Source organism: Tachypleus tridentatus, chromosome 1 (assembly GCF_004210375.1).
Source record: "Tachypleus tridentatus isolate NWPU-2018 chromosome 1, ASM421037v1, whole genome shotgun sequence".
Taxonomy (NCBI): Eukaryota; Metazoa; Arthropoda; class Merostomata; order Xiphosura; family Limulidae; genus Tachypleus; species Tachypleus tridentatus.
Window position 1 is genome coordinate 17,167,378 of NC_134825.1, and position 12,586 is coordinate 17,179,963.

At 34.9% G+C, this 12,586-nt stretch overlaps 1 protein-coding gene across 1 annotated transcript in view; it reads right to left on the minus strand.

The window, feature by feature from the left end:
• LOC143243948 (NEDD8-conjugating enzyme Ubc12-like) overlaps positions 1–12,586 on the minus strand; it is a 31,912-nt gene that overhangs the window by 935 nt on the left and 18,391 nt on the right. Inside the window, exon 4 of the mRNA XM_076487804.1 lies at positions 5,138–5,201. Coding sequence (XP_076343919.1) covers positions 5,138–5,201 — 64 coding nt within the window. The remainder of the gene's footprint in view (positions 1–5,137; positions 5,202–12,586) is intronic.

Genomic DNA, 12,586 nt, shown 5'->3' on the forward strand with positions numbered 1-12,586 from the left:
CAAATAAAGTCCCCCCCAAAAAAAATATGTTTACTTATTTTCTTTTTACTTTATATAACTGCTCTTACATTCATAGAATAATTTCACATAAATCTATGTCTACAAGTCTCCAATGAACCACCACTAACAAGTTTAAGAATGCTGAGAAAAAGAATTAGCTAAGATACTGTAAATACCAAATTAAAGTTCACACTTTTGAACATTGAAAATATTTTTCTGGTAGATACTTACCTCTACTCACATAACAGCCTTCCTCAATTTGAGCTGCCATCTGTATGCACAAGTTTCATTTGCTAATAGGCTTGAGGTTCCCACCTACCTTCACATTATTACATACAGTATGGATGCATTCTAGCATGCAACAAATCTCTATCAATAAGAGGGTGACACACTTCTAGTTCAGTTGATTCCCTCTATACTATAGATTACACATCACTTCAAGATTGGGTAAGAAAAATGCACTGGAAGTGCAAAGAATGGGTGGGAAGTGTGAAAAGGTATTTATTAGAAATACATTTTCAGTGTTGGAAAATATTAACTTATGATGGGACAATGCAAGCTCTTCTCACATAATAGCTAAAATCCCATGTTCAAACAGTAGAGGAACTGGTGCAAAATCTATCAAGACAGCCCCCCACCCCTTTAGGTGCCCAACCAATGGGGCATGATACTTTAATACATAGTGTCACACCCATGGTATACAGCACCTTATCTGTACCAGGGTATACTCTTCATCTATAGTGAAGGTAAGTGTCAAAGCCAGGCAGAATGGTTGTAAGTTCAATTTAGGAAATGGGTGCAACAGATGACAAATGTTGACTGAGTAGTGCTCATTAGACTATCCCCAATGGGTTGACTTCAGTCCAAAATCAGGCAGTATCAAGTATGCATTTTCCAGCCCACAGTAAGAGGACAGTCCCAAAAATATCTTCACCTCAATACCATGAAACAGAAGGTAAAAGCAGCTTCCATTCCAGCAACTTAAACAGAACACATTTGCAAACTCAATACACAATAAACACTAGACTACCCAGGATCCCAATATCTAGGCAATGATAGGAAGAGGGAATGAGAACATAGTGGATCAGCTCCATGCCAAAACGAGGTGTTCTAGGTTATTTTATATCCAGTCTGCAGTAAAACAACCCTTACCAACCACATGTGTGAGAACTTATATTAGTTCATTATACACTGATAGCCAGACAGCACAGAAATTGCAATCCAAGTGATGGTAGGATGAGGAAAGGCCAGCCAGAGGGGTGAAATGCATGTGGCAGAGTTGTCTAGTCCAAACCAAGGCAGCAGATAAGAGTTTTCCACTCTGAGGTTAAAGGAGAGTACATGCCATCTACACCACTACACTATTCTTGACTAAGTGGAAGTGGTCACACTCAGAAGAAAGCCTTCTTGGTCTATCATCACACCAATAAGGAACTGCTAAGTGGCAGGGAATTTTGTACTCCAATAAAAGAAGGAAGAAAATCATGATGGGGAATCTGAAGCAATACAAGACCTTAAAAGTATGCAATGGCAGCCATGAAAACCCTATTTGGAAAAGCAGGCCAGTACCTGTTTATTCAACTGGGACCAAAGGGATGGACAGCAATTCTGACACTGCTTTACTCATGATAGTCCATGAGTTGATATGGTTTGAAATGGACCTTATTTATGAAGCAACATAACACAAAAAAACCCTAAGTCTTGTAGAACACCCCATTTCATCAGTGAGAATTTTAAATCTTGCAGGAAGACAACAAGGTTCAATAATAGAAACCATAGCCAAGCGAACCAGTGCAGAGGGTATTGAGATGAAGAGCAAAAGCATCAAGAGAGGATTACTCAGACAGGAACACAGCCACTAGAACACCAAAGGATTATGGGGATTACTTCATGGATAGTATTTTCACTGGCTGGAAAAGACAATCCAGATCAAGATTCAGGGCACCTAGAACATGACAAGCTATTAGATGTACAGGTTGTTTGTTTGTAATTAAGCACAAAGCTACACAATGGACTATCTGTGATCTGCCCATGATGAGTATCAAAACCAGTTTCCAGCAATTCAAGTCTGCAGATATACCACTGTCCCATTGGGCAGAGCTGATGTATATGTAAAGAATGGATTCAGGAAAAGAAACTGAGAGCACAAAAACAACGAGAGCATGACCTGGTGCACCCATCATAAGAAAATTATTCAAAGTCTGATGCACCATCAAAAAGGTCTACGAGAGTGACAGGAATGGACAACTGGTCATGAGACCAGTGATGCAAAATCATTTGACAATCAAGACAAGCCCTCCAACTCATCCAAAAGGCACCTGGGAATAAATGGAAATCCAGATGAAATGAAGGAAGAAAGAACATCCTTTATGGTATTGGATGTATCAAGCCACTACATGAAGACATTGAGTAAGCAAAATGATAGAGAATAAGAGAGTCCAAATAAGAAAACTTTGATCATGTAGAGTTAATTGTAGACTTTGCAAAACAGTATGAACCAGGAATAGATTGTGTTCCATGTAAGTCCAAATCTCAAAGAGAGATAAAACAGCTTTGGAAACTTAACTGTTCCAAAAGAAGGATGAGTCCTTCAATGATGCAAGTAGCAAAATATCAAAATGAAAAAGAAAGTAAATGGGTGTGAGAAGCATCTTCACACTGATGACCAACCCAGCTTTGCCATTTCCCAGACAAGGAAAAGAGGATGAGTGTAGAAATCTTGATGGGACAGAGTCACTTAGTGATTAGTATTGTGACAGAAGGAAGGAAGGTGACAAGAATACAAGTAAGAAATGGAAGGAAGAGGAAGAGGAGTGAATATGCTTTCTCCTTTACTAGTCATAGATGTTTCACAGTGAAAACCATAAGCAGGATAACAAAAATATAAGAATGAATGTAAAGAATATGGGAAGCATCAATGGCAAGCATGTCAAGTCTTCTACAGACAAAAATAGAACTTAAGAGAAAACATGGGTAGTAGTATTCTTTAATGTAAGAACTGAATGAAAGTAAAAAAATGGTAAGAAAATAAGCATCTGATAAGTCAACTGTGATCATCCCAAAACCTGGGGCAAAAATTACTGTAGCATGAGAAGTCCCTATGGTAAGTTGAGAAAAGTTGAGAATTTGACCAAGACATAAAATAAAGACTATATACCCATCTATGGATTCCTCAGAAACCACCAAAAGATGGGAATAAATCATAAAAGGATTAAAAACCCATCCAATCGAATCTTTAGCCATTAACACCGACACATTTTGGAAAGTAACAAGATTTCTGGGAAGAGGGAAAACAAAGGAAATGGGAGATTAAGAAATGAGGGAGAAAAAAAAAATGAAGGATAAGGCACTCTGATAGAACAAGTACCTCAAGTTTGTCTGTGAATGAATGGCAAAGTTCCACATACCTAAAAAAAACAAGACTCAACAACTCTGAGGCTATAGTTACCACAAAAAACAGTACTGAATTTTATGAGTGGTGGGAGGACAGATAAAAAGTGGTGACAAGGAAGATAAAAGGTAATAGAGACAGGTAAAGAAGAAAGTCAATAAAACAAAGGATAAGGAAACACACATTAACATGTGCCTCAGCATATGATCCCAGATAAATAAGTACTCCAGGAAAATCATAAAGGCAGATCAAAGACGCTGGAAGAAGGTGTGTGATAGAAAAGAGAGGTAAAAGAATTTGAATAACAAGGACATCATTCTCCAACAAACATTATATCAACAGATCAATCAAGTATGAAGGGATAAGTACACTAGCATCCACTAAAAACTCCTGAGAGGAATGGTAGAATACCATGGAAAGAAAGTGGATGGAGGAAAAACAATGAAAAAGTGTAGAGTGCATGATGAAGATGAGAAACACAAGCCAACAAAAAGACTTTATAGAACAAAGTTAGGCCTAGTCTTAAGAGGTAACAAAGGAAAGAGGTCAAAGAATGTCTGCAACATTGTAGTAGTAAAAGAATTGAAGCTGGACTATCATATCTGAGTAGAAAGTGGAATTGAAGCTGGACTATCATATCTGGGTAGAAAGTAAAAATATAAAAAGAAACAGGAAATGATTTACAAATGAAGTTCAACATGCCAAAAACATAGTTCCAAAATTACAAAAAAATGTTTTAGGTAGATCCAAAATAGCATGGGTGTAAGATAAGGTAAAGATATGGAGTGCAAAACCTATCAAGTTCCTTCCATCATGAAGGAAAAACAAAGATAAAGGTATGTCAGATACAAAAGAAGGTACAAACCACATGAACTACTACACCACCCACCACAAAAAAAGTTGCTATATCTCCCAATGGACAAAGACAAACTTGATGGCAAAGTAGGTTTTATACCAGCAGGATGAATGTTTTCTTGTCTCACAATAGATAAAGTTGAAGTTAATGATACTAATAATATGGAGATAAAGGTCACAAGAACTGCAAATGCAGAAAATGATGGAAAGCAAATATCCAACAATCAATTCTTGAACAATAGGTAATATCTGTACAAATATTTTCATTAAAATAAAAAGGCCTAACTATGAAAAGTTCATGATTAAAAAAAGAAACAGATGTTTGTACATATTAATGCCAAATCAAGAAATGATTAGGGTGATCAACTGCACTAGGGGTTGTGTTGCATGTTCATTTACACAAAAATTGTGCATACCGAAGGAAACACGAACCAAGGAAAGCTATTATGCGAGAGGAGATAAGATATCATGTAAGAAAGAATATTTTAGTTCTCAAGATTCCTTTCCTGTACACAAATAGTCAAGTATACAAAAGTTTATTTATAGCATGAATAACTTCAAACAATAAAATTGTTTTCTGTAAGAACTTTATAAAATTTCCTATTACAAATCTAATTTGGCAGTAACATAATTAAAAATAAGAAATTCAAAAATTCTGTATAAGGATACCAGGTAATCATGTTTTCTCAGCAACAACTCATATGAAAGTTTAGAACCTAGTTTCTGTCCTCCCAGTTTTTAGAAATGTAATAACAAGATGACCCCAAACAAATATATTTAGACATGTATAATCTCATGATTCAAAAAGAGATTTTTTTTACTTTCTTTTACAAAGTTAAAAACTTTTAATATATGCATGTACGTATATAAGAACAACAAAAGCATACTTACCAAGAACAAATATTGTAAACCATACACTATTGAGTTGATGGTCAATACAGGCTTCCAATCTTCCCTACAAAAGTAAAAACAAATCTAGAAATCTAATGCTGAGAAACAGAATAAGTTTTGTTTTTTTCAAAGTGAAAACTGTTTTAAAGCAATTTACAGAGAGATATGTACTTTGTATGAAAATTCTTTTCAGGATTAATTAGTAATACAATAATATATTTATTTTTATTCTTTTATATGTGCAACTTAACACGTCTGTCATAATTATACATTATTCATTGCTCTCAAATAATTGCTATGAAGATATAAGAAAATTATCACACAATTGACATCTATATATTTTCTTTCCCAAAAATTTATTACTTCATCTTATAACAATTTTCCTTCTCTGTTAAAAAGATGTGTAATGACCTGTTAGTTTGTTACATTCTCCAGAATTGGTAATTTTATTTTGTGAAAATCTCTCCATTATGAGATTAAACATGATTTATAAAGATGTGTATCATAAAGTTAATTACCCACAAACAGCATTAATACATTCATTTAATTCAACCTAGAACATGTTTCTTTATGTAAAATCTGACATTAATTGCTCTTATTCTTTAAATTATTCTATATTTCAAGAACTGAATGAAGGTAAAAAAACACTATCTGCTATATCAGTGTGAACAAGTTGGTGGATTGTAATTTTTATCAATATTTTATCTGTATTACATATCAGAATTATGGTAAGGCTTGATAACACATATTTGTTTTAACACCAATTATTCATTATTATATATATATTTGTATTAAATTTGTTCATCATTATGATAACTGACAAACTAATAAGTAGACAGATTTAAGGAAGTTGATATTCCAATCTATTATTTTCATAAATGAATACAAAATAGCCATAATTCCTTACATTACTATCAAAAACAAACATTAGATGTCAGTGTTTTTATTTGATTGGACTATTAGTTACCACAGAAAAGGTTTGGAAATTTTATTACACAAACACAGCTGGAACTTACATCAATCCAGTTAAGACCTTACACAGTATCTGAATAGTTGTGATCAAACTAGATGGCAGAATTAACACAGTTGATTTATATAAAACTGTCTGTTGATTGTATATGGCAATACTACATCAATTTAGTATTGTTAGTAACATTCTAATTTTGCCACTTACAAATACTAATAACAGTTAAATAGTTATGAATTATATTTTTATGAGGAAGGCATTCTGGAATAAGAACTTATTTATGTTTTATAGTTCTTAATACAAAAATCCATATGTACTTATTATTTTGTATCCTAAATTTTAATACACTTTTTACCTAAAAACGAATTTTTAATAAATATTTCACCTCTGCACATAGAATAGCTTGATTTGTCGCACATCCGTCTATGAAACTGTCATGCCGCTAACCTTGAGCTAACTAACAGCTGCTTAAAAACCATGCGTTTAATGAGAACTGCATTAGTGCGTCATGACATCATCATCATCACGAGATAATAGAGATCTACCGACAGGAGAGTAAAAGTGCCTTCTTGCACAGTAATACCCCTTAGTGCTTGCACTACAAATACCTTCAATATAAAAGGAAGAAGTGCACCAGAGGTGGGCAGGATGAGAAGAGGCATATGTCAGAAATATATTTTCAGTTAAATAAAATGTTAACTACAAAGATGATATCTTCTGGCACAGCCCACATCAAAATAGTGGAGAGGCCAGTGGAAAAAATCAAACCTACATGAGCTCCTTCCATAAAGCTCTTGAAGAGAAAGTTCAAAGAGTGTGATCCCAGGTGGTAGAAGCTCCATAGGGGTACAATCTAGTCTCAAAAAAGGTTATGCCTTTTTTGGCTGGAAGGGAGAAAGAGGGAAATACAAAAGAACAATTCAGATTAGAAAAACATATGCACATTCTGTGAAACAACATCAAGTACCTTACAGGATTCTATATGAGAGAAGAGAATGGTAAACAACAAAATGTACTTACCCTTTTAAAAATGGTGTATAGCAACCATGAGGAGATGAAATCCAGTTGGAGATGAAAGTCAGAATATAAAGATAGCAAGAGACAGACATGTGCAGATTTATCCACGAGTCTGAAGAAGAATTTTGTTTAAGGATTGGCAAAAATGAGACACAAGAATGAGATAAAATGTGAAAAAGCCTATAAGCATCAATATTCAGTGAAGTATACACCAACCAAAGGAATTGGGAATCCATCCAGCATGAGTAAAAGGCAATATGTCCCTGGATGTAGAGTGGACTCAAGACAAAAATAATGGTGAGAATTCTAAAAAGATATTTGAACCAAATAATATTACACAGCTAAAAGACAACACAATTAACAATATGGGTCTGAAAAAGCACAGGAGGTAAGAGACAGAGGAGGAAGAGAGAAGAGAAAAAAAAAGCATATTCTTGAGCAACCAGTCTCGGAATTAAATGCCCAGTTTGGGTAAAGAAGTAAATAGGTATGTTGAAAGAGAATGCTGAAAGCATTGAGATGGCATAGATATCCAAAGGATGATTACCACATCCAAGAAGAAAAAGGGCAAAACAGAGAAAATGTCTCAGAGAACAGTGCAACCTTCATCATTTACATACATGGATAAAAGGGCAACCAAAGAGAAAATAACCCCTACATTCAGAACCATTTGAGAGATGACAAGTCAATAACAGGACATCAGTTCCCATTCTTCTTGAACACATGAAAAGACAAGAAATCTCCTGAAGCAGGAATAAATACTACTTTGATATCAATTTTAGTCAAAATATCTGATGTCATATTTTTAAGACATCAAAAATAAATTTGGTTGGAAGGAGATAGAAGGAGAGAAGAAGAGTAGTGGAAAGACAGGACATTTGGGAGATCCTGAAAACTCAGCTGTTGACTGAAAATGAAGACTAAAGGCTAGAAAAGCAAGACAGATGGGCATCCATTTGGCCAGACAAAACAGGAGAGTCACCAACAAGCTGAGCAACAACCACAACATCATGAAGTGGGAGAGAGAGTAGTTGTAGTGGAAGAATATATATATGTCCTCTTAAATTTTTCTGTTCATTGCATCAACTCAGAAGACTGAAATCTATCTAGCAAATCCATAAAATAATCTGGTAGTATGTGGTGGAACACAATGCTGCTGCATCAAGATGTTGTATGGGTCTCTCTTGACATCACAAAGAAAACTAACACATATGAGATGAAAATAATTGACTCACTGTAAGGTAACATATATGGAATGTTGATGGACAACAACAGCTTGAAACTGGAAAATGATAGGGACTCCCATACTCCACTCAATTAAAGGGGTAGAAGTGCTTTGGAAAGTCCAAAGGATCATCCTTACTGGAGACAGTACAATGGGTGACCATGATATCCTATTTGGGAAAGCAGACAATATCAAGATCTTCAACTCAAGGCATGGCAGTGATGGACAGCTATCCCTTTCTGCTTTAGCAATGCAGTCTATGGGTGGTATGGTCTGGTACAAAACATATCTATTAAGCAAGTACTATGAGGTAGATAATCTTCCAGCAATCTTGTGGAGCACCCCATCTCTACAGTGGCCACACAGAGCCATGGATGAAAGTGACTGAATCAAACTGTACAGTGCTGATTTTATCATTAGAGAATACCTTGCCAGGAACCCCTTGCCATAAAGCAAGATCAATGTAACAAAAGAAAGAATGGCCCCTGAAAAGAAAGTTAATAAAATGTACCAGTTAAAGTTGCATCAAAGTTTGGAGCATGACAACAGATAGAAAACCCAAAGTGGACAAAAGTGTGATGTGGTGAAGAGATTTGGAGATGAATGCACTGGGAATAGTCCACACACAAGCATGGAGGTTCTCTTCCAACAGATGATGAAGACAAGAAGCAAAGAAAATGTTAGAAGATGGAATAGATGATAGGAAACATGGAATAAGGTACAGAACAAAGAATTTATAGAGGAGTAAGCCAAACAGACCATATCTATAAAGGAGAAAGGTTATGAAGGTAGGAAGGTTGTTAGTAAAAAAAAAAAAAAAAATAGTTGCATGTACACCAGAGGATAGCTGTGCATGCAACATCACACCACAGGGTCCAGACTGGACACAGCAGCCTATCAGGTTCTGGATGAGGATACAATTGGGATAGAAGGTAAGAAAAGAAGAGAAAAATAGGAACAACCTAAGCTGTTGCAGTACTGAGAAGAAAGTAACAATCAGGAGAAAGGAAAAGATAAGTAGAAGGATAAACATGAAGCAAAATTTCAACAAACTAAACAGACTGGCAACATCCACAAGTGAGTAGACTGAAAACAAATGATCAGAGAAGCAGGTGAGAAATTCCACCACCCAAGCCACAAAAGGCAAGTCAACAGGACATTCACTGCCAGCTGACCAACACAGAAGACCTTCCACCCATGCTAATACATTTCCATGTAAGATGGGCAATTGGAAATAGCTAAGAGGGAAAAGACTAGGAGTAAAACCAGACCTTCATACCAAGGTCTAAACCAAAGCAAAGCATAGAGATGTAGGACAAAAGGAATGGTAGAGCAAGTGATCAAAATTGACAGAGAAGGGAAAAAACAGTGAAAGAGGGACAGTTTGTGAAAGGAGTAGACACTAGCCTAAAAAAACCAAGGTCATGCTGACCAATGAGTGACAATAAGGAAAACTCAACAAGGTGTGGACTGTACCAGAAAAATCATTTGATGAAGTATTCAAATGTGAGGGTACACATAAAGGCATGAATGAGATTTGAAAACAAAGATCTCTGGTCCCCTCTGTGGTCAATAAAATTCACTCCCATAGCATTGTATAAATGAATCACCCCAGATAATGAAGAGCAAGAGAAAGGAAGCATCATGGAAGAGAAGGTAGAGAAAATAGATAAGCAACACAGTACTTGCTTCAGACCAATAGCCTGAATCATCATAGTGACTGACCCAAGTCCTCTATCCCTGAGGGGTAGTGTCTGTGAGCAAATGTGCAACCATATGTGGGTTAGGAACTGGAAAACCCACTGATGTAAGGGATTAGTCCAACCACCACTGCATATCATTACTCAGGTAAGGAGAAAAGTAAATGGTGGCAAAAGAGGATCTTACACAAGGTTCTATTGTACATGAAGTGTTCACTGTAGGAATCTCACATGGACATGACCAAGAAGGATCCAAGTGATCAAAGAGGACCATACCCTGATAAATGATAGAGCCTCACAAGTAGGAAGTGACTAAACCGAGAGGACATAGTGAACTAAAAAGGTCTGTGGAATGGAGGCATTAAAAGGTTGACTACAACAGATATTGGTGTCGAAAAAGACCCCCGAATGCATAAGGATAAAGTGGATCAAAGGAAGGACCCCTTAGTTGAAACAATCAGTCCACTAGAGTTGCTACATAAAAGGAGGTGGTGAGTAAGTGAGTGAGCTAAAAGGAGTCATTCATTCATGTAATAATAGAATTATAATTCCAGTCTGAAAATGATGAGCAACTGTAAGTATGATGAAACAAAACACATATTTAAAACCAAAACAAGTCTGAAGAGAAAGCCTGAATTTCATAAACCATCCAGATATGGACAAACTAAAGATAAAGCCAATACATAAGTGCTAATCATAGGTTGTGGTAGGCAATGAAGACATTAACATCACATACAATCCAGGTGAAAACACCCATCTCATGGTGAAAAAAGAAAAAGACTCCATAGTAAACTTTGGGAGTGCAATAAAGCAGTTGAGGTGAAAAAGTGATGACAAGCCATTAAACCCCAAGAAGACAAAGCACCATATGATAACAGGCAAGAGAAAGGAAACCATAAGAAAGTTGAGGGAATAGATAATCAACACAGTGGATGTCCTAAAATCAAGACAGCTGGTTTGGCACATATTTTGTTATCAGTACATTTTTTGAATTTGGGAGTGAAGTTAATCCTCTTTAACTCTTCTTTTTAAAAAGAAATCAATTCCAGCAACCTTAACAGGTTTTTGTATGACAAACATTCCATATCCATTATCATCCTAGTAGTCCTCTTTTGAACCCTTTCCAAAAATTTGATGTCCAGCCTCAGGTTAGCAGTTCAAGACTGGGCATAATTCTTCTAATGTGGTCTAAATAATCACCTCCACAATGAAATTATAACTACTTTTGCCTTATACAGAACTTAAAATTTAAAAAAAAGAACCATACAGTATAATAGATAACCATGAATTTTATACCTGTTCACTGATAAAAGTAAATCATATTAATAAGCTCATTCCTCAAAGAATTTTTTTTGCTTTTACTTGCAGCTTTCAACTTTGCTGTAGCTAATATAGAAGTATGATGAATAATTCAGCTAAACGGGTAAGTTGCAGTTGAACCTTTTGTTTTATAAGTTTGATGATGTTAATTAGTTGAAAGTGAGCTGGTTTAAAGTAGGTGTGGTGTGAAAAGTTTGTGACAAGCACAAAAGTGAGCGTTTCGTTTGTGATTCTACATATATATTTAACAGGACACATTAAGTGGGCTGAGAAAATTTGTATTCCAATGCTACTTTTTAACATTATTAAATGTATGAGAGATGCACTTCTTAAACAATTGACAATATTTTAGTTTTAAATCAGTTCTACATGTACTAAAATGGCCTAAAATTAAGCAACAAATTATTTTATTTTTAAAACATGAAAGTATATTAACAAATGTTCTACTGCAAAAATCTACTACTGCAATAAGTTGATATATATGTTAATATATTAAATTTAAATAAATGACAATTTCAGAGTGTAACTTTGAATCATATGGTTCATCCACTATACTTCAACTGCCTAAAACTTAATCTTATGACCTTAATTTTCATGTTAGTGGCATAGCACTGTGTTATGTTTTCTAAGATTCAAAGATAATTCTCATTGCACCATTTTAAAAACAAGAAGTATAGACATTAATTATTTATTAAACTCTAAGATTAGTGGAACTATCAATTTGGTTCAGTTCTGGTTGGTAGGCCATGATAGCCAATACCTTGTAAACTAAGAATTAATTCATCAGAATATAAAAAAACTTCTTTGTCAGAACAACAAAATCATGTTCATCTTGAGTATGCCTAAATTCATGTTATCATAATTAGAGAAAGATGCACATCTAAATATCCCTTCTTGGAGGTACTTAATTGTAAACACAATATGGCTTTAAAAACATAAAGGATTGTTGTATTTATAAATAAATGGCCTCTAGAACCTCTTAAATGAATATAATAATTTTTCAGACATTTTATATTTTGTTATTTTCTTTACCCTATATCACTAGTTGTAACAAAATCAACAATGAATGGTAAAGTACAAAGTTGAACAATAAGGAATACCTCTAAATTAACCTTTCTGAAACATACAATTACACATAACTTATTTTCACAATGTGTGCTTTATGAGTACTTTGCTTACTTAATTTTTTCATTAAAGTTTTCTTATTTAGTATAAAATGT